Below are 25069 nucleotides of genomic sequence, written 5' to 3'. Positions count from 1 at the left end.
AAAAGAGTCTGAACTGATAATTATTTCTCCTACTTCCTGCATAGTTCCTTCTTGTACTTAGTGCTTTTTCCAGACTGTCTCGAGGAAGACTGTGCTGTATGCCCCGGGTCCATGCTGCTATTGCTCGTTTGCACTGCTGTGCCGGCTGGAGAGATCAGGAAGCCATTGTGACACACAGAGGGACAGAAAGGTAGCACTTTTGGGTACAGATTCTAATTAGAGCAGGAATAGGGCCTCAGAAAGATGGGAGAGTAGTGCTGTGGGCTCCTCTCTCTGTTTCAGTGAACATTTAATATAAACTGGATAAGCATTTGTAGAAGCACAAAGTTGACTGCAGGTCACTCTCAGCTGAGTCTCAAGACAAACTGGGAGTCATTGTATTCTACTCTCTGACCCAGATAATAGATGCATGTTCCCCACAGACTGGAAGAGGCTAGGGAGACATACCAGGAGAACCCTCTTCTACTCCGTAACTGCCTCTGCGTAGAAGATAAGAGCCTGAACCCTTACAGGCTGGGTAAGAAATCAACCCATGATGGTCTATGTCCTGAGAGACATGTCCTATAGGTAGACATCAGCTGAGGGGGGTTTTTGGAGGTTAGCAGCTTGGGTTTGCAATGCCTAAAGAGAGTATCTGCACAGATCTAAACACCTGGCACTGCTTTTGATTTCTCCCGCTCACCTTCTGCATTATACTATAGTTAACAGAAGTTTTGTGCATCCTTCTGGCCATTACATGGACATCTGTGAAGTGGGGGCTGGATCTGATGACTCAGAAGTTACTTTAGAGGAAAGAATCAAGGAGTGAAGTCCTCTGCTGGATCTAGCTCTCATCCTCTAGTGTTCTCTCACAACTCTATGACTTTTCTTGATCCAAAACACAGAATAAACATGGCAAAAAGGATGTTTTCCTTTGAATGGGGGCAGTAGCTGTATTCCTCGGATCTCTGAGCGGTAGCAACAGCAGGTTTTGCTATATTATAAGAAGCTGAAGAACGTTGCTGCAATATTGTGCTTAAAATTTGGAATAGTTGAAAAAAGCCTGGAAGAATGATTTGGCAAGTTCCTGAGGATAGTATGGACATAAAGAATAGGTACTGCTAAGCAGGAATGAATTAGAAAGGAAACGGCTAAAGCTAAGCAGGAATGAATTATCAAGGATATGGCTAAATAAAAATGAATTATCAACTGAGCTAATGGAAGAGAAAAAGAAACTGCTATTCCATAGATCCTATGTGGAGGTCACCTTGGCTTTCCACTCACACATGAATATTCACTGACTTGAAATTGATCCATCCTTAATCTAGATTTATTTACAATGAGGGTCTCGGCATTTCTTACAAATGACACACATTAGCTCATCACATGGAATATACTGAAGGCTGAAGATATATCTGATGATCCTGTGCCTCCTTGAGAGCAGTTTTCTAATTCTGAAAATGAGTCTGCATGTCAGTAAGAGAGAGGTTTCTTCACAGTAAACAACAATAAAACAATCAAGCAAATCATCTGCATTCTCTGCTCTCACAGTCAGTCATAATTTAAGAACCAGCTATGATTGCTGCATTTATATGTTTTATCAAGAGATCCAGGGTTGAATCCAACCTTCATTATAGCAATGAAACTAATTCAGTCAAAGAGGATACACAATCAGAAGGTGATGCACCTGTACTTCTCTCCCTATCTCCTCCCAGCATTCCTAGATCTTTTCCAGAAAAAAAATAATTAAATGATTAATGCATCTTTCCCATATACTAATTTACATAGTATGATCCCATTGACTTGAATGTGGAGTTATTCCAGATCTTCATGACTGTGAGGAAGAAGAAAGGCTGTTCCATCACTCTAGTATCTACTTGCTAAACACATGGATCGATGACAACAAAGAGAGGGATTTACAAATCTGCTTCAAAAACCCTATTTACAGATTACATTTATACAATGATTTTTTTAAAAATCAGGGACAAAAAGAAAAGAACATCATTTTAGTATGGCTTTTTTTTTTCAAACATGTGGTCAAAACGTAGGAGACTGAAGGCCTGCTAGTGAGGAATCCCTCTTCTGACTTTGCCTTGCCTGTGTTTCTCAGCTCCTTAATTATATGATCACTACACATAGGGTTGGTTCAGAAATATCTTTAAGTGGGTACTCATTTTAAATGTGCAAATAGCATCTCTAACTTCAGCTTAATGTTTTGGCTTCTAATCATACAGCAACCACTAGAAGAGTTTTCTCTATTTTCTTAACCTGCCACAATTTCTAGGGCTTTTTACTATGTTTTCCCCTACTTCTTCCCCAAAGACAAAGCACAGAGCCAGAATGCACATAGAGATTGATCCAAATCTCACTTACTGCCAAATCTCACTTACTGCCAGGACAACAGCATTGCAATTGCAAAAGTTATTCCAGACTTCTATGGATGAAATTGGAACTGGACCCTAGATTTTCTTCAGAGTACCATTAATGTTTTAAATGTCAATTACCATCTCTAAAGTCTGTAAATATGTCTTCTCTGTCCTAAGATTAATCCCAAGACTAGGTTGTGTGAAATGAACTATTTGGTCTTGGATAATTCAACAACTGCACGGAATGTACTTTTTCCAGGTTTATAGCACCTAAATCAGGGCCGAGCATTTACTGTACCTCCCAGTCCAGAACGGAGGCCTGCCACTGAGCTATCTTGTCAATGTTCTCCAACCTCCGCTTCCGCTCGTTGATCTGTAGAGTCACATTCCTCATGACGGCAAGAGCAGCAGCCACATACCTGTAGTCACTGTCGAACACAAAAGAAAAGTCCATGAAAACAGCCCAATGTACTGTGGAAATGCACAGGAGTCTATCAGCAGCAGCATAACCTCATCACCCTTTTAGAAAGAAATGCAGGTAGGATTTACCATATTTTTTTCCACCAGCAATGTCTTCCTGGATCATCACAAAAGAGCAGCTTGCTTAAAACTGAAATTGCATGTGTATGAGAGAGAAGCCAGCCAGCTCCTCATCTGGTTTGCATCAGTGCAACCTCTACCAACCCAATGTACAACAGTTGTGAATATTGCTCTTTAAAGTCTTAAGGTGCTCAGCTAAAGCCTGTGTCTTTGGGACTGGATTTTTCCATCGTTAAACTGAACATTAGAAAGTATTTTTCAATTAGACACAAGGCCAGAGCACCTTCCAAGCCATAAGGTGACTCCAAGAGTGCTACAGAGCATTCATCCCATGCCATTCACTCTTATTGCAGGCTTCAGGTGAGCAAATCAACTCTTTTTTTTTTTTTTTTTTTCCCCCTGGATGGGCCTGTGAGTGTAATAACAAAGAGTGAAAACAGCCTCCCGTCAGGGCCAGCAAAGATGATGATCAGTCTTTTCAAAAAGTGATGCTGAAATCAATGCTATTGATTTCCGCCCTGTGCCTTCTTTTCCATTCCAAGAAACCTTAATGTGCGTTTCAATCGGAAAGACAGACAAGGCCAGCTGCCATAATGCCACCATAATATATTATTAACTTAAGGGTTGATATTGATTGCTGACTAATGAGAAAAACTGTGATCTTGGGCAGCTGCAGGGGGAATGGCTTTATTGATTATTGCTAAGAATTGCACTGGAGACAGCTAAAATAGGGGTGAATGCTGTGAATTAGATCCATTTCCCCATGTGATCCAGACAGGGTAAATATTGAGAAACAATCACTATACAATATACTACAGATATTATTTGCTATTTTGCCATCTTTTCTTGGATGAAATCTTGAGATGCATTTTCAATTTTTATTCAAATATTCTGTCAAATTCTAGCTGAGGTTAAAACAAAATCCTACACATTCCAGAACATCAGACTGGTCCTTCAACAAAATAAAGGAGAACAGAGGATGGGCTGTCTGACATATCCGTCATGATACACAATGAAGAATTTCTTCTGCCTTCCCTTGTGGGACCATCTGTATGAAGTGAGCGCCTGGTTGTGCTAGGGAGAAATGGAGCTGTGCCAGAGAGACATTAGTCTGGTCTCCAAAATGTCCGTGAGTTCTTGTAGGGAAATAGGTAAGTCACTATAGCCAGAAAGGATCTGCAGAGGTAGGGAGAGGTGTAGGGTTTAGAGACAGTCACTAATAATCTCCTAGCAATTATGCTCATGCAAAGAAAGGAGGCTAATGTCGGTCCACCCATTAGCAGAGTCTCCACTTTCTCATGTAATGTGTTCATACACTCTTTACTCCAGCTCAGTTCTGCAGCAGGAATGCTCAGGACACCAGCAAGCTGCACTTACGACCTTCATATATTTAATTCATATTAAGCTGGAGTAAATTTCTAAGAGGTGAACAGATGTGGCTTTGTAAAAAATTCAAACGAACCAGTCTCAAAACAATAAGCACTTGAAGAGAGTCAGGCTCTGAAAACACCCTCGTGCCTGCCTCCATGCGGAGTGGGCCAGTGCCAGTCAAGCTGGGTTTTATCTTGGTAATGCTAATTCACTAATTCTAATGTTCTGCTTCAAGAGAAAACCCCGTGCACATTTTTCTTTCACTCAGTAATGAAGAAAGAGTCATGACTGAACTTTTTGGGCTCCTAGCCCATGCCTGTGGCAGAGCTGGCAAAAACTTATAAGAAAAAAATAACAGAAGCATTTGGCCAGTGAAATAATAACAGGATAGCATTAACTATGAAATTAATTGTTTGTCAATTATATTGGGGCTGCAATGACCTCTTTCCAGTGCTCAAGCAGAATGCAAGTCTAGACTCTTGCCAAATATCACATGCTAACTTGGGGGACAGTGGTCAGGTTTCTGGTTTCAGCTCTGTTGTCCTGACCTGGTACAGGGAAGAGGCATAGCTCTACAAGTATGGTATTAGTGAAGAGAAAGAAAAAAACCCCAACAATATAGTGTCCCACTGTTAGATGAAGCTAACATATTTGCTTTCGTTCGGACTCCTGGTCCTTTCTGAGTTTTGCCTTGGTCCATAAATGGTTCAATGGATTTAAACAGTATTTTCTACGTATTAAATTCTTATCAGAGTGCCTAAAAGACTCCTAATCCAGCCAATGATGAGCCTGATTTCATTGTATTAGTCCACTGTATAATCTTCTAGCTTCTGTTTCAGACTTGCAATCTAATTGCAAGCACTGTCAACCTGCAAGTGCATGAGGACAACTCACCATCTGATTAACGGGCCCAGCTGAAGCTCCTCAGTTGGCATCAGACCCTGATGTTACCTCAACCTGCAGGTATCTGGCTTTTCCCTGTGTCTGATATTGTCACCAACATGACATTCCCCAAAGACTATTTGCTTTTCTGATCTCAGGCTTTGCTCATCTCATCCCTGATCCCAAAGCCAGGATCACACAAGCAGAAAATATCTGTATGTCAAGCAAGCAACCACGGCAGCCCAGGTTTTCTGCACAGCCCCAGTGCAGAATCATCTGGTGGTGAGTAAAACACACTCCCCGTGCCTCACTTTTGCCATTTGTGGTATTAAGTTTGTCTGGGATGTGAGCTGGGTTGCCTGGAGGATTGGTCCCTCCCAAGCTCTTTTAGGCTTGAATTGGAGGAACTAGACCACAGGGAAGTGTGGTATAACCCAGCCCATTTCTGCGTTATAACAGCATTCCTCCACGAGTCACTGTACCCTCCAGGGCATGCCCACACTAACAGAAGTAAACCATACTCCAGGGCTGAGGTAAGGCACAGGTCTTTTGCTGGCTCTCTCTGCAGGCATGAGTTTCACATACACACTGTGTTACAGCTTCGGGGGGTTTACTCTTTACTAATGCAAGGGAAGCAAACGTAATTCCGCTTTCCTTTTCCAGAAAATGAAGAAACAAGAGAAATGAAGTGTCCATGGCTGTGTCGTATCACTGACACAATCCAGTAAAAAAAAGACGTCTTGGTTTGAATCAACTAATTATTGCTTAACCATAAGAAAGGTCTGCATCTCCTCAGAGTATGACTATATCTGATTACTTAACTACATGTTGATTTTAAAACATCCCAAAGGAAGAAGGAATGTACTGCCAAAATAACTCAACCCTTGTGTAATCACACTGTCCACATCCCCTTTGGTATTGCTACCAAATAACTCAGAGAAGATCACTTTAAACACAGACCTCTTCTCTCTGAAGCTGCTTATGTCTTCCCATTGTAAAGCCACATCTGAATTCACACTCTAAGTACTGTGGGGACATCACATGGCTGGTAAGGAAAAAAAGCCACAACATTTGGGATCCTCGAGCTGCTTTCCAATACCCTAATGTTCCCATGAGTCCACTCCAAGTTTGATTTGGTCTCGTTATGAAGGGAAAACCAGAAATTGGATCTGGAGCCAAATGCATGTCCAAACTGGTGATTTTGAACTGGACATTCAGCTAGTATGAATCAGTCAAACTCACAAATAGGGTCAAAGCAAACCAATGCATCTCTTTGCTCATATCATGTCTCTCTGCACTTCTAGAGCTTGGTTTGGGATAAAAAAAAAAAAATCAAACACTTGCAGAACTTTCTGAAACATCTGTGGTCTTTTTTGGTCTCTGAAGCACTCCTTTTAAATGGGTTTTGGAAAAAGAAAGAAAATTGGCAAGGCAGGACAAAATCGACTTGGGGACCTGATTCTTCTTTCACCTTATTTTTGTAGCAGTATATCACAAGTGGTATCATAGGTACTATTGTTGATTTACACTAAGTCAGGGAGTCAGGTTGATTGCTCTCATCATCGACAGAAGAGAATCTGGAAATTTTGGGAAGTAATCAACCTGCTGGGTGCTCCTCTGAACCTAAACCTAATGGCAAAATCAGAGATGGAATCAGGCTAAAAAGCAGAGCAGGTTCTGAATTCTCCCCAAATCTGAGCATATTCAGGTTTGAGTTGTGGATCCGGGCCCTCTACTTGCTACATGCTGAGGTCCTCTTCAGGATAAAGGAATAAGCCTTTCTGACCACTGAATGCTAATTAGGTAATTTTTCTACTGTAACTGGTAGCATCAGAAAGTACATCCAAGGGTAATTAGTTCACATGTCTGATTATAACAGAGATGAGTTTGGCTCCACTGAGAATCAGTGCTTTGAGAAGCTTTCTAACTGTCTGCTGAACCTTTGCCCTGCTTCAATTTATACAAGATGTCATGAAGAGAAGAGCTGGACAGAAAAACCCAACCCCTGTGTGTGTAGAGGCCGTGTAAAGAAGCAGTCAGCATAATCCTTCCATGTAATAAGAGACTGGCATACCTGTGATCCTGCGCGGTGTACTTCAGTAGCTCTGCGAGCTGCAGGGGGTATTTGCAGATCTTCTGCACTGGTGTCAGAAGGAAACCATCTATGGCAATATCAATCATCTGCTGCAACAGACGACACGCTTCAAAGAAATGCTGGTACCTGCTATCTTTCATCAGCTTGGAAAGCTCCATGCATGCATCCAAATGATTGTTACAGTACTCTGAGTAGATCCAGAAGCCATCTTGCTGTGAGAGGCAAGAGAAAAGGGATGCACACAGAGGGGAGTACATGTCAGACAAGTGCTGCGAGCAGCCAACCACCCGACTTGTCAACAAGAACACATTACAACTAAAGAAAGAATATCCCAACCAGGAGGAGGAAGGGCTGGTCCTAGAGTACTTTTCCTGCTTGGAGGAAGTGCTGCATGGTTGCTCTGGGGGAAAAGAGAGGCAGAGAGGGACCTGCACACTGACACATCACTGAGCTCTTGGTAGGTACAGGGTGCGTTAAAGGGAACCCCTGCACAGCGTTGTGGATGTTCTCAGTTTCAAATTGTGCAGTGGAGTTTTCTTTATAAAAGGTAAAGGTAGAACCAAGCAGAGCTCTGGTCTTTAGTAATACAAGAAGACAACCCTGTTACTTCGGAAGCTCTTTCCCTGAAAGATCATGAAGCACCTGGCAAGTGTTTTAGGAGCTGAGTGTATTTGAAATTCCCTTTACCCAACTGGGAACCCAAGGCACCAACCACTGTGGGGATTTCCCCAGCACCTAAGAGCCAGAAAACACCAAAGACTAGAAAAACAAATAAAAAAAAACCCATTTACACATGTGCCACCCACCCTCTGCACTGGTCTAACAAATCTTTTTGTGCCAGTTTTGTTGGAATCTCCTTTTTCTGCCTTCACGGACCACAGATGGGGCCATGGCAGTTCGTCACCCTTAACTCAGGCTTGATTCATCTGGGCCACACAGACAAGGCAGACAAAAGGTCAAAGAAAGACTATGCTGGAAGAGAGGGACAGACACAAAGACTGACTGTCCAGTATGACATATTAAGTCTGCAGTTGAGACAGCCCACATATAAGCCCAGGTGTTGTAGCTCAACAGTCTGAGATGCTACATCAGGTTGTGGCCAGTGTATTACATAATATTACAAACTATAGAAAAGACAGATTATTTTTTTTTAAAATACACTTGACCAGCAATTCTTATTTCTGAATCCCATAAAGGCCCCAATAACCTGCCTTTCTGAGAATAGGGGAGCCCAGTTTCCTTCCCAAGAGCCAAGTGCTGACACCTCTCTCTTCCTGAAGCAGATGTGGAAGAAGATGCTTTGCACATCCATATAACAGGATCTTAATGTTGTCATCCCTCAGTTTCCTTAAATGGCTAAACAGGGATAATTTATCAGGAGTTTATCAGCCCACTTTCAGCCCCTATCTGATGGCAGATAAGTGTCAGATATTCCTCTGAATAACAGTAGTAATTCTTACTATTGTCACAATAAATGAATTGACAGCACAGCCTCAAGACATGAAGTTTTAGCTACTGATTCTCACCAAGATTTCTTACATCTTTTTAGCACAGTGGTGGAATATGATGCTGCTCTGGAAACAAGCAGCAAAGACTGCAGGCTCTGATAAAAATAAGCAATGTTAACGTCATCATGCAACTTCTCAAAAAGAATCCTGCTTTTCAATTAGAAGACCAATGATGCTTAAGAGACGCTGTGAACCTTTTTAGGGATGCCCTGCTGAAGTTTCATGAACATCTATCAGAAATCTCTCTAATAAGAAGTGAACTGTTGCCAGCTCAGCCCTGACTGTAAGTAACGAGGTAACACAGTACAGGATCTGCATCCCAAGTGGAGCACCTCATATGTAAGCTCTGATACAGCACTTCATTCTCCCTAAAGGAAAGCCTAGAACTGCAGGACTGTAATTTTCTTGACATTTCCTGACATATTTACAACACTGGCCAATTTATCAGCTCCTGTAGTGCGTGGCTTATGTAACAGTATGATGGGCTGGGCAAAAGCCTCCAGGTCTATATCATCAGCTAAAATGTCCTGTTCGGTGTGCACTTAGCATGAGCAAGTATCTGCTGCCCTGCTGCCACCCGGGCAGCAAGAAGTATGAGCTGGCACCTCCCCACCCAGCCCAACAGCTCCGCAGGGGAAGGCAACTGAAGCTGCGTGGGTTTTCTACCCCTTGCAAATGCATCTCGGTGCCACAGTGAACAGCCCGGGCATTTGCTCTTGTCTACTTCTTTTGTGTAACGCACAAGTGAGACCTCTTTTTACTTCTCTGGACTCTTATATCTTCCAACCTTCTGGTCATCCATGACCTGATCTGGATGCCAAATAAGGTGTGGAATAGGTGAGGGACATCATACCTACATAATGCGAGTAAGGGTGGATGTGAAAAGGTGTTGGGATTCAAATATACTGGGGAAGTTATCCAACTACATGCTTCACTTTGAATTCTCCCTGCACCTATAACTCAGGAAGTAAAAGGAAGGCCATGGAGTATTCTGTGATATGTAACTAGAACAGTACTGATGCACAGAAGTTATTCTGGGTCGTTCCTGACTCCTGACTTTCTCTGCTATTCCCCTCCCACTCCCCTGCCAACAACCACCCCAAAACTCCCAAACAAAAATGCCAAATGAACTTACGTGTTCAAGGAAACATGGTCCAATTTCACTGAGATGGGGGTCCTCATTGTTGTACTGTTTCTCCAAGTCCCGGACAAAACCCATCTGAAATCTGTAGATATCTTCGATGTTACCAAAGATGATCTTTAGCTGTTCATCACTGAACATATCCCTCCTCTTCCGGCACTGCTTTAAGTAACCCTGTAAGGTGTAAGGCAGAACAATCTATAGAATAACCCAAACACTTACACTGAGGCTGCTCCCAGACTTTTCTTGAGGAAGAAGCAAGTAAAAATAAAATCAGAAAATGGCTCTGAAAACAAAATCCACATTACAGTCTCCAACAACCCCTGTCTATGAGTAAGCATGCCATACACAGAACATGCCTTGAAATGCTACATGTCCTTTTTTGATGGACATCATCTCATTTGCAACTGTTGTTCCCACTACAATCCACAGTAGATGCACAGCACTACTGTTGCTCAGGACACACCAGACCCAGGATGCACAGGGCTTCACAGCCGGTGCCAGGAGATGCTGGAGACAGCGTGTGTACGGTGCACTGGGAGGACAGTGCTGGGTTCTGACTCAATGTCCTTTAGCATTTTGCATGAATCAGTTTTGCAAAGGAAAGGTTCCCCAGAGATCTCAACCAGCACAGCCTGAAACAGTCCCTACCTGTGCTGCAGAGAACTGCAAAATTTGGCTGACAGCTCCAAAGAGGTGTGTAACAGTATTGCATGCCCGTTCCTTCAAAAATCACTGCCTCGCAATACCCAATATCCTGGGTAGCTCCTACAAACACTGCTGTTTCCGTGTCCTCTTCAGTGGCACATGGCATTACAGAGAAAACTGCAAGGGGCTGTTTGATCATCTGCCCACTCTGATTTCTCCTTTTAGCCACAGTAATCAGGACAAGGAAGCTGATAATCATGCTGAGGAATACTCTGTTAATGTGTGCTTGCATGCCCTTGGTCTAGGAAGAGGGTATGGAGGGTGTAACCATCCTAGTTGTTTCAGCACCAAGTGAAATGCTGAGGGAAAACACTCTTCCAGCATTCCCTGACTTGGGACCAACATGCTTCATCCCCCCCATTATTCATCTTCCTGAGTCTGAAACAAAAGCGGGGGGCTGTTGTCCTGTGAGTGTCACAGTGGGGAACCCCAGAGGTGATGCAGTAGGTTGGGTAGGTGTTTCAGCTTGCCTGAGCAAGGAAGCCACAGTGGGAGCAGACCAAGCTGCTGATCAATGCCATCTAGAGGAAAGCAGCAATATTTTAATTTTGTTTTCTATACCCTCCATTCCATTAGCACAAATACGCTATTCCAAACACTATAAAATGACGAAGAATTTTTCTCCTGTTTTCTCAACTATCGTCTTTCCTTGGTTTTCTTCCTTTTTTTAAGTGGGACCAGAGGAAAAGTCTTTGTACCCTTCTCTGTACAAACATCAGGCTCCCTTACTGAGTCTATAGACATTAAAGTCAAATGGAGAAAGAGAGGAAGACCTAGGATGTAAAATTTTAAGGAAATTTTCCAAAACCACAGTATGCATCTGCAGTAGATTTGGAAACAATTCAAATCTCCTGCATCTTGGTCCAGTGCAATAATAAAAAGACCCTCCTTGCTTATTATTCATCTGCCCCTGATACCCATTGGTACTGAGCTTGAGTTTAGCTGGACATCATACGAATGCAAATTGGTAGGCTGGCGCTGCTCTGAAGATCTCCTGACCGAAAAAGACCAAGTGGATCAATATTCTGGCAAAAAGCACAACACACCAAGTTCTGTCTGCCTCCCTGTTTTGCTGACCCTGCCTTATCCATGACCTCATCATCCTGGTTTCAGCTGAATCATGAGGACTTCTCCAAATATGCTTGCCTGCAGCACATGGGGTTCAGGGGATGAGGTGACACATGGAGGTTCTGGCTGCCTGGGCTGAATTTTAGGCTCTGCCACTGACCTGTGTGACATTGAGCAAATCATTTCACCCCCTCTGTGTTTCGCCTGTCTGGACAATTTACACTAGAAACTTTGCAAGGCCAAATCTCAGATGCTATGCTGGCCTGGTCTGGACTGCAGCCTCTTGACTGAAAAGAAATCACATGGGGGTCATCATGAGATGACTTTGCCTGCCTTTATTATATAGGAAGAGAAAAAAATGAAGGGAAAAAAATGCCAACAGCTCCAGTTGAATGGCTATATTTGGGAACTCTAGATGCTTAGTCACACAGACGAACCGCCAGCTGGTGACATGCAGCTGCTGGTCCACAATGCAAACCATTGGAACGCTATAATAAACTGTCCTTCAGCCTCACCATGTGGTTCCTGGGAGGGAGAACTTCAAACAGATGAATGATAAAAGCAGCTTTGGCCAACCTGGCAAAGAACCAACTTCTGCAATGTCCAGCTTAGCCAGAAAAATGCCGCTACTCTGAATTTGTTGGCTTTTTGAGCTGGGAAGCTTGGGCTATGGAATACTTTCTGCATTTACTAAATCTAGATCTCTCTTCTTCCAGGAGCTCCTTGATGACTCATTTCCCTGGGTTTCCCTCTCTCATTTTTCAAGGCCAGGAGGAATGGGAGCAGGCTGGTTCCCATGTTGCAGGACAGTTGCAGGGCAAATAAAAATTCAAACTAGAAAGGAATAATGCAGAATATTTTTCCATGCTGCTTTTCACATTTACCTGCTGTGGTGGTTTAGCCCCTGCCGGGGTCTGAGACCACGCGGCCGCTGCCCCTCCCCCACAAAGGGAGTGAAATACAAAGCCCCAAGACTGAAATAAGGAAAGGTTTAATACAACAGTGCAATAGCAACACAACCAACAACAACAATAACAATAACAGTAATAGTGATAGCAATGAACAGAGCAAAATAGCTACCAAATACAGCAGTTTGAAGCACGATGTACAAAACCACGAGTGCACCGCGCTCCGCTCCGCACCAGGAAAAATGTGACCTGCCAGGATGTGACATCCACATGGTATCTGAATAACCCGGCTAGAGCTTCCCCCCCCACTGCTGGGGAAACTTAACCCTATCCTGGTTAAACCAGGACACCTGCTTATCTCAGAACAGCCTTCAAAAAAAAAAGAAAAAGATGTGCAGTTGCCCATGAGGTCAAGCTCTTTTTGACACCGGCTTCGGTGCCAGCAGCACTGAATGACTGCCGCAAGCCGTTTGTGTTAGGACCTTTGCCCTGCTACACGCTGCAGGCTGCCTGCAAGCCAGCCTCCCCGCTCGCACACTGTTGTGTGAAATCAGTCACTGGATGATTTATGTGAACATCTTTCAGCCCTGGGGTTGCTATTGGCTGCAACTATCGTCTTGAATATTCCCCATCCTCCCTGTGCTGGTTCATCACTTTGCCTGAGTCACGTGTTTCAGAGAAGCTGAAGCAGCACATTTCTGTACAGGCACCTATAAAACCATGAGGAAAATAAAAGAACGCATGGAGTTCCCATGCCTTATTCTCTATCCAGTCTGTGCATTTGGATGGTTGGTTTCCAGCACAAGCCAGCAAAGGGGAGACTGAAGATTTATATATAACACGCAGCAGGAGCCAGCTAGAAGGCTGCTGCACAGTTTTTCCAGTAAATTTACTTCTGTTACATAAAACAATGTCATATTCCTTCTGCTCATCCCATCAGGTTTTCTCAGAGAAGGGATAGCTGACTGATGAGCAGATGTTGGAGAGTGTTTTGCTCAATGAATACCTAAAAATAGCTGTCAAACCGTCTCTCTTAAAAGTACTTTTCCATGTAGTCCCTAAAGTATATGCCAAAGTTGGAAAGTATTTGCAGGAGGTTAAGTGCTAAGTTTTCTCCACCCCAGAGTGTGTTTAGAGACAGTCAGGAGAGGTGGCCAATCCATCCATCCTTCTTGTCCAGCTGAGAGCAAGTTGAAGGAGAGAATGAGGAGATGATAGCCACTGCAGGCTGTAACTTCAAAGGCAGCTGTGATGATATTCCAGTTTATTTCCATCTCTGAGCCTGTCTGGGGGCTGTCGACACTGTCCCGCAGCTTGTATACACTTCCCTCAGTTTGTACCAGAACCTTTGGGCTATAAAAATACTGTTCTCTAAAGCAGTGCTCACAGCATTCAGGTGAGCATTGTGCTGATATGTACATGTTAAGAATAAGCACAAGAACAAAGTTGAGACTGTTTGAATTGAAAAGGCAAACTAGAGCCATGTCTGGTCCCAGGCAGTCAGGACTCTAAAGCATTTATTCAAATACCGGTCTACAGCAAGTACTGAATGTCAGGCACTGCGATTGCACTGGGACCCACCACAAATATAAAATGAAGTCCTGCAGGAACACAAGCCTGTTCCTCAAAAGGGCAAGAAGCAGACAGCTCCAAAACAGAAAAACAAGGTGTGCACAAGCAAGCTGTGAAAGACAGCTACAAATTGCACACTGGGGAATACATACATATAGTATATATATATATCCCCATTGATCCAAAGAGCTTTCTGCAGAGATGCCCCCCAGTCTGGTATCCGTGGATGAGAAACTGGTCATACAAAGGGGCCAGCAGCTCCTCAGATGTGGTACTCTGAAGGAGGGTCACATTACTGCCAAGAAGGTTTTATGCTGCTTTGCTCTGAGGCAGCACCAAAAAAAAAGTGATTTTTCTCCATCTCTGAGAATGAATCAGGCTAATGCCAACCAGACCTCGTGAAAACTTGTCCCATCAGCTCTGCACAACAGACTCAGCTTGACATGCTAAGATGCAATGAGGATGTTTTCCACACAGCATTCAGAGCTGTCCTGGCACCAAAGTGAAGCTTAGGTGGAATCCAGTCAACATTATTAAAAAATAAATTCAAAGTGAAATTACTTGGAAAAGAGGAAAATGCAGCACTGGAAGTTGGCTGGCCTTTCTAACCTCCCACCTCCGAATTACTCATAATATGCAGGTTTCCTTTGATCTCACAATTGCCTCACAGTTCCCATCCAAGCTCTCTCTCTTCTCCCTCTTAACACCTCCTTAAATTTAGCCTTGTCTTCCTAATCCATATGCTGGTCCAAATCCTGCTCATTTCTCAAAAGCACAGCACCCTGCTCTTTGTAGCCCTCCTGCATCTTGTTCTTCCACCTGCACTCCTCACTGTAGGCTACAACTCAAACCACCTTCTAGGCCTGCTGCTCTCATTGTGGTACCTGCTCTGACCGAGCTCTGCCAGTGTCACCGGTGCCATGTCACAGACAGACCCTGTGCCCTCCTGCATCCTCCCAGGATCAAACCCCAGGAGCAGGGGGATATCTTTCTGAGCCTGGAGACAGCCATGCATATATGTGGTGCTTTACGGGACAGTGAGTGAGCAGTACTGCCTGCCAGTAAGGCTGGCTATTGCTACCCATTATAAAAACCTATTATTCAGCAGCTTATTATTTTTCTAAACTCTAACCGTTAAAGCCTGAAATTCCTATTGCTGGATATTTCCTTAAGGCTAGATTATTTTTCCTTTCTTTTCCCCTTGCTGATATCTCAAATAATGATCCATCCTGATAAGGCAGTTCAGGGACAACTCCACATTTTACTCCTAATAAATATCTTCACAAAACTGTTTTACCAAGCAGCAGTCAGTCCTTCATACTCTAGGCAAGGGCACAGCAGCAACAGTCGTCAGGGCAGTATGGCTTTGCTGTGATGGGGAATTCCCCTCCAAGCCAGCTGCTTCACGCAGGTCTTGGCTTACACAGGTAATTTTCATTCTGGTGCTGGCTAGCCTGTGAGCTCCTGACTTGGCAGGACCAGTGCCATGGGTATTACGAATAATAACATGGTGTATAATAATATAGTAGCATGTAGTGGAAATACATCCTGAAGCAGAAAAGAGCAATCAGAGGGCTCTTAATCACTTAGCAGGGGCTACGGTCCTCTGATAACAACCACACATCTTACAGTTATCACTGTTATTAGGATTTGTTATTCATTATAGCTGAGCAACAAGAGTATAACTATACACTGCTAAACTCAGTACTAAATCAGGTTCAACCTTTGCCACCCAGCCAGAACTCCTCTTTCATCCCCTCCAATATGTCATATCGCTGCTTTTTGTCCTGACACCTTCAAATAAAGAACAAAGGGAAGAGGAGAATTTGCCATGGTCAACAGTACTTCTGCATCTCATCTGTGGTTGTCTGGTGTCTACTCATTCTTTGGCATAAATAACACCTCTGTACAAATCCATCCAGTAGCACTGGGAGGAGCTCAAGCTGGCCGGCGTCTCTCCATCTCCAGCCCCCCTCCTCTTATGCACAAACAGAAACAGTCACGTCATGCTATGCTGAAATGCCTGGGATGACTGAGCTGTCTCCGAGCCTTCTCGAGGCAAACGGATTGCTCTGATTAAACTGAGCACAATGAGGCTCTCTTCAGCAAGGGACAGCCCATCATTTTGCAGATGAGAATGCCCATTTCAGTCCTCCTCCTTCTTTAAGAGAGACAGCTGAATCATTTCCTGGTGCTCTACCTGGAGGTAAGATTTATCCCCTCAATATCATTTTGCATCATACAAAGCAAAGAAAGAGCCTTAGAGATCTCTTTCATATCTGGGACATATCATTAGGTGCTGTAAATCAGTGCTACCCCACACATGTCACTGAAGCTACACCTATCTGTACCTCCTGAGAATCTGATTTGGCAAAAGCATGGTGGCAAGGCTGGGAAATGCAAGTTAAGGTTTGTTTAGTCTTTCAATAGAAAAGTGCAAATGCAGTAAAAGAAACTATGTGGAAAAGTTCCTGCAGTTCTTCCCTTCTTCAAGGCAAAGCCCTCTGACTGAAATAGCACAGTGAAATTAAGCTCATTTGTTTCCAGATTGAAATCCCAAGACTCTTCCATATTTGAAAAGCGTCATAGATGCTTTTTGCATGGCTGCTTTGCTTTGTCAATAGAAAAGCAGCAAGTATGAAGGGAGGAAGACATCTTTCTAACCAGAATTCACAAGGGGCTTCACCACAGTAACTCTGCAAAGACTGGGCACAGGCTTCCTAAATCCTAAACATTCAGAGGGATGAGCTGAAAGCTATAGACTTTAGTTTTAGTGCTAACGAACTTCTGCCTCTTAGCAATAAGTATATACTCTACACATAATGCCCAAGCTGTCCTGCAACACTCCTCTTCCTAAACACCCAGCACCACACGCACTGCACTTTGGGCTTAGCTCATAGCACTAACTCTGTACGCTGCAGGACAGTAAGGGGTTGTAGGGGTTTACTGTAACATAATGAAGAACCACACTGAGGACGAATGGGGTCAGCCACCAGAGTTCATTTGCTTGCTGGTTCCCTCACACTGGATACATGTAAGGTATCTCATTTCTCATGGTGAAAATATTTTGCTCTCAGTCTCACGGTAAGAAAAGACAAATGGGGGCCATCCTGAGCCAGGGGAAATTGTGAACCCAATATGAAAGACAGATGAAACAGGGAACTGATTGGTTTAATTACAACCTAATTTTCTCAATCACAAGTTCAAAAGTAGATGGCATTGGGTTTTAATTAAGAGGACTGCTTGAAGGATCTCAACCTCATCATATTTTAGTCAGAGAGGTATGGAAAAAAGGTCAGAAAATTGTACTTTCAGTTAATTATCAGATCCAGCAGAAAATTCTCAGAAGTATCAATACTTATTGACAGATGCTGCTCCTCTATTAGACACAGTACTCAAACACACTGCATCTTTTTCCTCCATCATCCAAGGACAAACCCAGTCCTCAGCTCTCAGCTGCCCATCCCATGTCCTGCTGCAGTACCCCAGCATCACAACCCCCGTGTACCTCGCAAATGTCCTTGAGGTGCTTGATGTAGTGGCGCTCTGTGCTCATGATTTCATTGATGACATTGGCTCTCATCTGGTCTCGGTTCTGAACGGTCCTGCCGAGACAGAGACAGTCTGCGCTTGGATCCAAATGGCCATTCTGCACATCGCTGGTTCCCTCCTCCACTCCATCTTCTTGGTTTACCCACAGCTGTGAGGAGAAGAGGGGAGAGCAACAGGCTTATTCACAAAAGCATCAGGAAGCCAAGGAGCAAAAGCAGGCTGGGTCTTGGGTTGCATGACTCTGGGAGATACCAAATCAACTCCCTCCTCACAGCAAAGGCAACGCTCTTGCCAGCAATGCACCGTGGTGTCCACAACAGGTTACAGCCCAGACAGTCCATTTTTATACTGGTGCAAGCAGGCCCTGCACATTGCCAAGTTCCTCTTGGAAGCACAAGGATTTCAAGTGTTGACAGTTTTGACTCCAAATATAAAATAATCATATGAAAGGGTAACTGGACTGTTGGATGCTGTCAAGTGCTCTGAACTAAGATGTACATATGTAAACCAGACCAACCTAAAGAAAACTGCAGTTACTAGCACAAGGCACTGCCTGTCCCAGTTCCCACACACCATCAGTTGGGGTCTGTCCGAACACGAAGAAACCTCTGGAAGGAGGGATAAGCCCTTTACAGGTGACTGATTTAAGAAGGTCAAGATATGTTTGGTTTAGAAATCTGAATGAATGTGAACGTCAGCCCAGGCTAAGCGGGTTGTGGTACTGAGTTTTCTGTAAACTTCCCAGGCCAGGATTTGTGAATGAGCATTGATTTCCATTTCACAGCAGCTTTCCTCATTGTTTCACATGAAGAGCCCTTCTCACTCAGGCAAGCACCCTGCCTCAGCATCCTGAGATTGTGATCCCTAAACCACACTGAGATCAGACTGGCTGATTAAGTCTCCTAAAACCGGGGGGGACCGAGGGCAGCTTTGAACAGGGTGCCAAGCACCCCCGGGCACTGAATACTCTAAATTGGAACAAATTGCAAAAAGCAATGAAAAAGGATCACTGCATTTTCAGCACACTGAATTTTCTGTCCATCCTCAAATAAAAACCATACATTGAACCTGTAAACTAGAAGATAACATTGCCTTGTAGCCTCTGTCTTTGAATGAGACTGTGCTTTCACACATGTGGATCAAGTGCCTCCTTTTGCGCCTCCTCCAAATAAAACCTGCTTAAAATAACTCTGATCAACTCAAACTGGGCTCAGTTTGTAAACAAACATTAAATAAAGCTTAAAACAGACAGAAATACTGCTATCTTACACAGATCACCTAAGTTGTTATGTAAATGACGCAACTTTTCTCCTCAGCACTTAAAGACCCAAATACTGGAGACTTTCAAACAAAAAACACATCTACCTATAAACAGTGAAACTGTCCGCACAAACAGAGCTGCATACGGAAAACAAACTGCATTATTAACATGATCTTTCAGTCTCCTTTTCAATACTAATAGTTTTCAATACTTTCCCATTATTCAGCTTAAATCTGGTTTTAAACATATTGTAAAGGGCTGTGTTCCTGTTAATTAGTAAAGTAAAAAAAATTAAACCTGCCCATGATCCTTTTCTGCTTTCCTAACCAATATCATCTTTTGCTAAACCACTTCTTACAGCTCCCACGTTTTGTCATCCTACAGTGAGTTATAAAGGCCAAGAAGCCAAGATGTTTGAAGAAACCCCATCTCTTCTCTAGCAAAATGTTAATACATCCCACAAACTTAGGGGATAAAAAACCCCAAAGCAATAAAAAGCTGGACTTTTCATCCTGCTCAAGACTGTGCCCTGTGTCCAGGAGCTATCAGGGACTTTACATGAGGGTGTGTAGGGCAGCAGTGCCTGTTTAAATGACAAGATGTCCTCTTTGCCAGCAGTGGGGCAGGACCTGCTGGGGGCATCAACCCCACACTGAGAAACCCAGTGCAGGCCATTTGTCTGAACGAGCGAGTGGCAGAGCCTGCTCTGCCCACGCGATATCCTACCTGTACTCCACCCTGCACTGCCAACACAGGACCTCCTTTTGCACATCAGGAGACCAGAGGGATACACCGAAGCCTGCCAAGGAAGTGAAATAACCCCTCTGGCCAGCCCAACACTGCTCCTATTGCATGAAGGAGCCATCCAAAGCCTTCATACCTTTCCCCAAGACAGTGCAGCTGAGAGTCAATTAAATATCTTGTGTGACAGAGCAGAAGCAAAACTCAGCAAATACGGTTGTCAGCTCTCGTTTCTTATGTCCTGATGCACCCCGGGAGGAAGGGGTGAGTCCAGGCACCAAATGGCCATGCAGTCCTGTGGCACTGGCAGCACCCAAGGTGGCTCGGCTGCAGTCAAAGCAGGGCTGGTCCTAAGGGCAAGCAGCCCTGGGTGCTGCAGAAGGGCGTTTCAGTGACCCCAGACAGGTCCAGTTATGCCAGTTTGGACACAGGGAAACCCCTGGGAGATGCAGCATGCCTGGGAGCAGCTCTGCACGCCTTTCCCCAGGTCCTTTGCACAGGAAGAAGTTCTCCATTGTGGCACCTGTTGCAAAGATGCACTAGGTCATGTTGTCTCCCAGTTGTGGCACTGCACATGGATTTTTGAAAGGCTTTTTTGTAGGATTTCCATCAGCACTGGGAGGCCTGGTTGAGCCCTGGATCACTGCGAGGGAAGGCAGTGAGCTAATGATCTAGTCACACGCAACAATATGGGAATTCAGCATGCAAAACCTCTCCTGGCACACTGAAACAAATTTCAGAAGACTGTCACTTGTTCAGAAAAACAACCCAAAAGCCAGTTAGAAAGCATGCCTCTTCCCAGCAAACCCCACACTCTGCTCTGGAAGAGGTTTCAGTTACACTGAAATAGAGCAACACTTCACGTACATGAACAGTGTTTCATGCTGAAAAATAAACGTCCAAGTGCTGCTTCTGAGTAACTGCCATGCTGGCATAAGACTGCCAAAGCGACCTTGGGGGCCAATTTACTTACATCAGTGACACTGATTTTAGTGGAGGCTCTGCTGTGAAAACCTGTGGGCCATCCTCAGAAGAGAAAATCAGCTAGACCTGGGAAGGATAGAATTGAACGGAGAGTCCTTTGAGGAATATATCCTCATGACAGCTTTACTAGTATTCCAAACCAAATAATGTTGATAATCAAGCAGGATCAATGTAGGTATTAAACCCTGTTAGCTGAAGTTTAAAATAACTTCCCATCCTACCTTCCTGCTACTACGAAAAGGTATTTTGCAGCTCTCCCAAACCCAACTTGAACAGCTTGTTACCAAGTTTTATGACGCTTCTGCCAGTTTGGCAACAGAGGATATTTTTAAAGCTCTACCTCCTGGAGTCAAGTGATCATGAGAAAAATTTCAATTTTCATTTAAAAAATAAAGCAGGAATGATCTAATCATAAGGGGGGTGGGGGGGAAGCTTGAAAGCATGAATCCTAAAGGCTTTGAAACTCTAAGGCAAATACCAAGCTTGCAAACTTTCATGATTTCTGAAAACCTCAGAATTTGGTCTGCCTTTTGTACACTGGAGGAACACTCCCCGCTTCCACATCTGGGAATCTCAGGAGTCCTGCTTTCTTCCTTAATGAAATTTTTGCTCCTTCCTGCTAGGATTCATGTTCCCACAAGGAAAAAATTACAGTTCTAGTCTAGATGACTTCTGCTTTAGATTAAAAACAAATGCAACAATTTTATCGGTAACAGAGGAAGCCAAATGTGCCTTCCACGCCGTGCTCTCCAGCCTCAGCTGCTGAAAGGATTAATCCCACTGTGCTGTTCAAACATTCCTGCTTTCTGTCTTAACCTCTGAAGTTCTCTGTAATTCAAGCAAGGATCATTCTTCCAGGGCATCTTTTGAAGTTTGGACCATTACTCACAAAAGGTGAGGTACATTGGCAGCTCTACTGCTGACCTTGGGCCAATCGCCTAAACTGGGGGAGGCTTTCCCCATCTATAAATGGGGGTAATCTACCTTACCAATGGCATTTTTCATTAATATTTTTGAGGTTGACAGACTTTACATTGAAGCTTATGTCTACTTTGAAATACAGACTTAAATGCATCACTGTGGGCTTGCCACACTCTTGTACTCATCCATGAGCAACAATTTGGCTAGACGGACCTTTGGTCTGACACAGTATGGCTGGTTTTGCAACTGCAGGTCTCACATTCTCTTGTGCCTGTGCTGAGAAGGAGCTGAGCTGCGTTGGGGAAAGGGAAGGCTGCACTTGAAGTGTTAATTGTGTCCTCTGACCCAACACCACCACCCAAGCCAGATCCTCTCTGCTTCACCGACCTGCTCATTCAAAACCACAATGATGGTGTGCTGCAGGCGACAGTAAGGTCTAAGAGGCAAACTGGGGATGACACTGTTTTTTCCCAGTAACTTATTAAATGTCATATTTAGTTGATTTAGACAATGCTGCAAAGGTTCCTATTTTATTCTAGTCCACATTCACCTGTAAGGAGGGTGGTTGTTACATTTTGACACACGTGTCTCTCCCCAGAACCCTGTCCTGTCTGAAATGCTTGACCTCCATTGCTGTGGATAACAGCTGAGATACCACTAATGGAAAAAGGGCTCTCTCTTCCTCAGCTCTTCCAACGTACACTGGACACAAATGCACAGATGTACCTCCCTCCCAGTGCAAATATCTCTTTTTTTAGAAAAGAAACTGCAAAACTCCAGTTTTCTCCCAGTTTCACTTCATCTCTCCAGTCTTCCCTGCTCAGGATGGGTGGCTGCCACCCCGCGAAGCTCCTGTGGGGCTTTCCACAGAGCAGAGATGGGACTTCAGTTCCCTGGCAGCTTGTCAACTCTGCCGCTCGCTTGGATTTCAAGAAGTCTCTCTTGGCTCCTGTCCTGTCCTCCTCAGCAATTAGGGGCTGTGGCTTGGCACAGATGAGGGTTTGGGATACCAGACTAAAATACTGCATCCAATGCCACCTTTTTTTTTTTTTAATAATAAATAATAACAGCTGTTCAGCAATCATCAACAATGATTACAATAATAAATCAGCCTTCAGTGCCTTTTTAAACAGCTCTGCAATGCAAAAAATCATGGGCTCTGAAGTACTATGGCACTGTGTGGATCTCCCCCACACCATTAAAAAGGTCCAGAATGCCAAACAATGAAGCTAGCCCTGAGAACCATTTCAAATGCTTTGTATTAAGAATTAATTAAAAGAAACCAATAAAAACTACAGAGAGAAAAAATTCAAGTTGCATAATGCTAGTCCTAAGTGATGTTTCACACTGAAAGACCACCCTACATGTGGAGAACAGGCTTATAATGAGGTTCACAGTCCTATTTCAAAATTCAACCCTAATTAGGAAGTCATGACCAGCTCCTGCATAACATAATAATTTGGAGAGGCAGATAAGAGTAAAATAGCCAAATAAAAAAGCCCCTTTTGCTTAAGGACCCAGTTCTGGGAGCCACAGAGAGCTGATCATTTCATTGTGCTAGTTAATATTATATGTGATTTATATAAAATCTGTAGAAATGTGATTTATCAATTTGCAGCTATATCTAAATGGTGCATAAAATCATCAAATGGCACTGTTCCAACATTAGCTGACCGGTAATTACTATATATTTAGACTGCTGAATGCATACACTGTATATAGAGGACATTTTACTTGAATAGGCACTGAGGGCTGATAGCCTCATAATAATCAGAAAGCATGATAAAACAAACATTTTACCAGCCATCTGGATTATTAATCTCCTTCCATTGGATATTCACAAGGACAAAACTAGCAGATAATGTGCCATCCTGGATTTTAGCTCACAATTAAATAATGTGGCAGATTAATGATACAGGCAGATCCTTCCAGAGAGCTGTTACCATTCCACTGAATCTGTGCTCACCAGTGAGTTTATAACAAATACCAGTGTGAGCAGCCCAACCTTCACCAAAACCTGGTACCAAATAGTGGCATTCAGAGTGTCATTAGCCCTGCAACAACTGCAAGGGAGTGTAGGAGACTCCAATAACCCTACAGAAATAAGCTGCAGCACAGCCTCAGGACTATTGTACCCATCTAGCCACAGTGCCCTGCTCAGCAGAGCTGCTCCGTGAGCTGCAGGGTTTGCCCCCTCTCCCTTCTTCCATAAACTGGTGGTTAGCTAGTGCTGTGCCCTTGTTTTCAGCCACAGGCCCTGTATTATATGCATGCTCTGTTGGACTCTACTGGATTAAAAAGATCACTTGCTTATTTGCAATCAAGTAGGGCTCATGGTGCAGAGCTTTGCATAAGTAAAACATCATCAGTCTCCACATGTCACTCCAGTGATCTGGGCACAGCCTTTCTCTGCCCTCAGGAGGAAGCACAGACTGTCCTGGGCTCTGTAAATGCCCAGGGGCAGATGCTTCTCCCTTCTCTGTCTTCAGAGAGGAGGTGAGGACGTGGCAGGTGGCAAGAGGCACAGGGATACTGCCTGTCCTCTCAGCAGCTGCCCCAGCCAGCCTCAGCCTCACTGCCCTTCTGTGGGCAGGCTGCAGGCATAGGGAAAGTGTGGGATTGGGATGGTTGGGATGCCGTTTTCTGGGAAACACAGACCATCTTCTCCCTGTATTCTCTTCCAGGATGAGGAATAGGACACTTGACAGTAGAAGGAAAGGCAGTTGAAGCAAGTTGTTTTCCCCTCCTGTGGTCCTACCACTATTTTCTCCCACAGTCTGAACTTTCCCCTCCATAATCTGGCTCCAGCCTCACCGTCCTTCACTTCCCTCCAGTTCATAGGCTCTTTCCTTCGTGCCTTCTCTTTCCCTCTTGCAACTCCCCAGCTTCAGCAAGCCCACTTCCAGCTCTTTCTCTCCACTCTAAAACTCTCCATTCCCAGAAGTTCCCTTTACCCAAGGTAAGAAATACCCTTCACTTGTTTCTGGAAAAGGAGAAAGAGGGGACTCTATAGGGACAGCTTCAGACTCTGTATCCATGAAAGGTTAACAAAAAGGGCTCCAGAGAACTTTTCCTCTGCTTACTCCCTCTGTTTCCTGCAGTCTACATGCACAGACTCCCATGGGCTGGAGCTCCACCAGGTAGCAAAAGCTGCTTGAACGCTTCAATAAACTGGATGTGCTACACTATATCCACCAAAATACCCTGAGTGAGGGCTCATCTCCCCCGTTTCCTAAAAACCAAAAGCCCCCGCTGTTTGATGCTACATGTTTTGCACAACAGGGAAGAGCGAAAGCTCAGCTGCTTCAGCATCTCTTTGGAGAAACCTTGCCAGGCCGAGGAAGCCACTGCTTCATTCAGGGGAAGGATCTTTCTTCAGGACCAGTTTGGCAGATGACAGGGAAGGGGCTGCAAAGATTTGTGCCTAGTTTGCCTGATTCAAAGAATGGCCTCAAAACACTGGGTTTGCACC

At 44.1% G+C, this 25069-nt stretch overlaps 1 protein-coding gene across 8 annotated transcripts in view; it reads right to left on the bottom strand.

Annotated features, from left to right (window-relative positions):
- ARHGEF9 (Cdc42 guanine nucleotide exchange factor 9) overlaps positions 1–25069 on the bottom strand; it is a 221819-nt gene that overhangs the window by 37240 nt on the left and 159510 nt on the right. For all 8 annotated transcript variants that reach the window (XM_074882932.1, XM_074882933.1, XM_074882936.1 and 5 more), the window contains 4 exons: positions 17647–17838; positions 9877–10056; positions 7213–7445; positions 2644–2773 (listed from right to left, as the gene is read on the bottom strand). In XM_074882932.1, coding sequence (XP_074739033.1) covers positions 2644–2773; positions 7213–7445; positions 9877–10056; positions 17647–17838 — 735 coding nt within the window. The remainder of the gene's footprint in view (positions 1–2643; positions 2774–7212; positions 7446–9876; positions 10057–17646; positions 17839–25069) is intronic.

Source organism: Strix uralensis, chromosome 13, assembly GCF_047716275.1.
Source record: "Strix uralensis isolate ZFMK-TIS-50842 chromosome 13, bStrUra1, whole genome shotgun sequence".
NCBI classification, from domain to species: Eukaryota; Metazoa; Chordata; class Aves; order Strigiformes; family Strigidae; genus Strix; species Strix uralensis.
The sequence above is the reverse complement of the archived record's forward strand: the minus strand, read 5'-3'. Positions and strand labels throughout refer to the sequence as shown.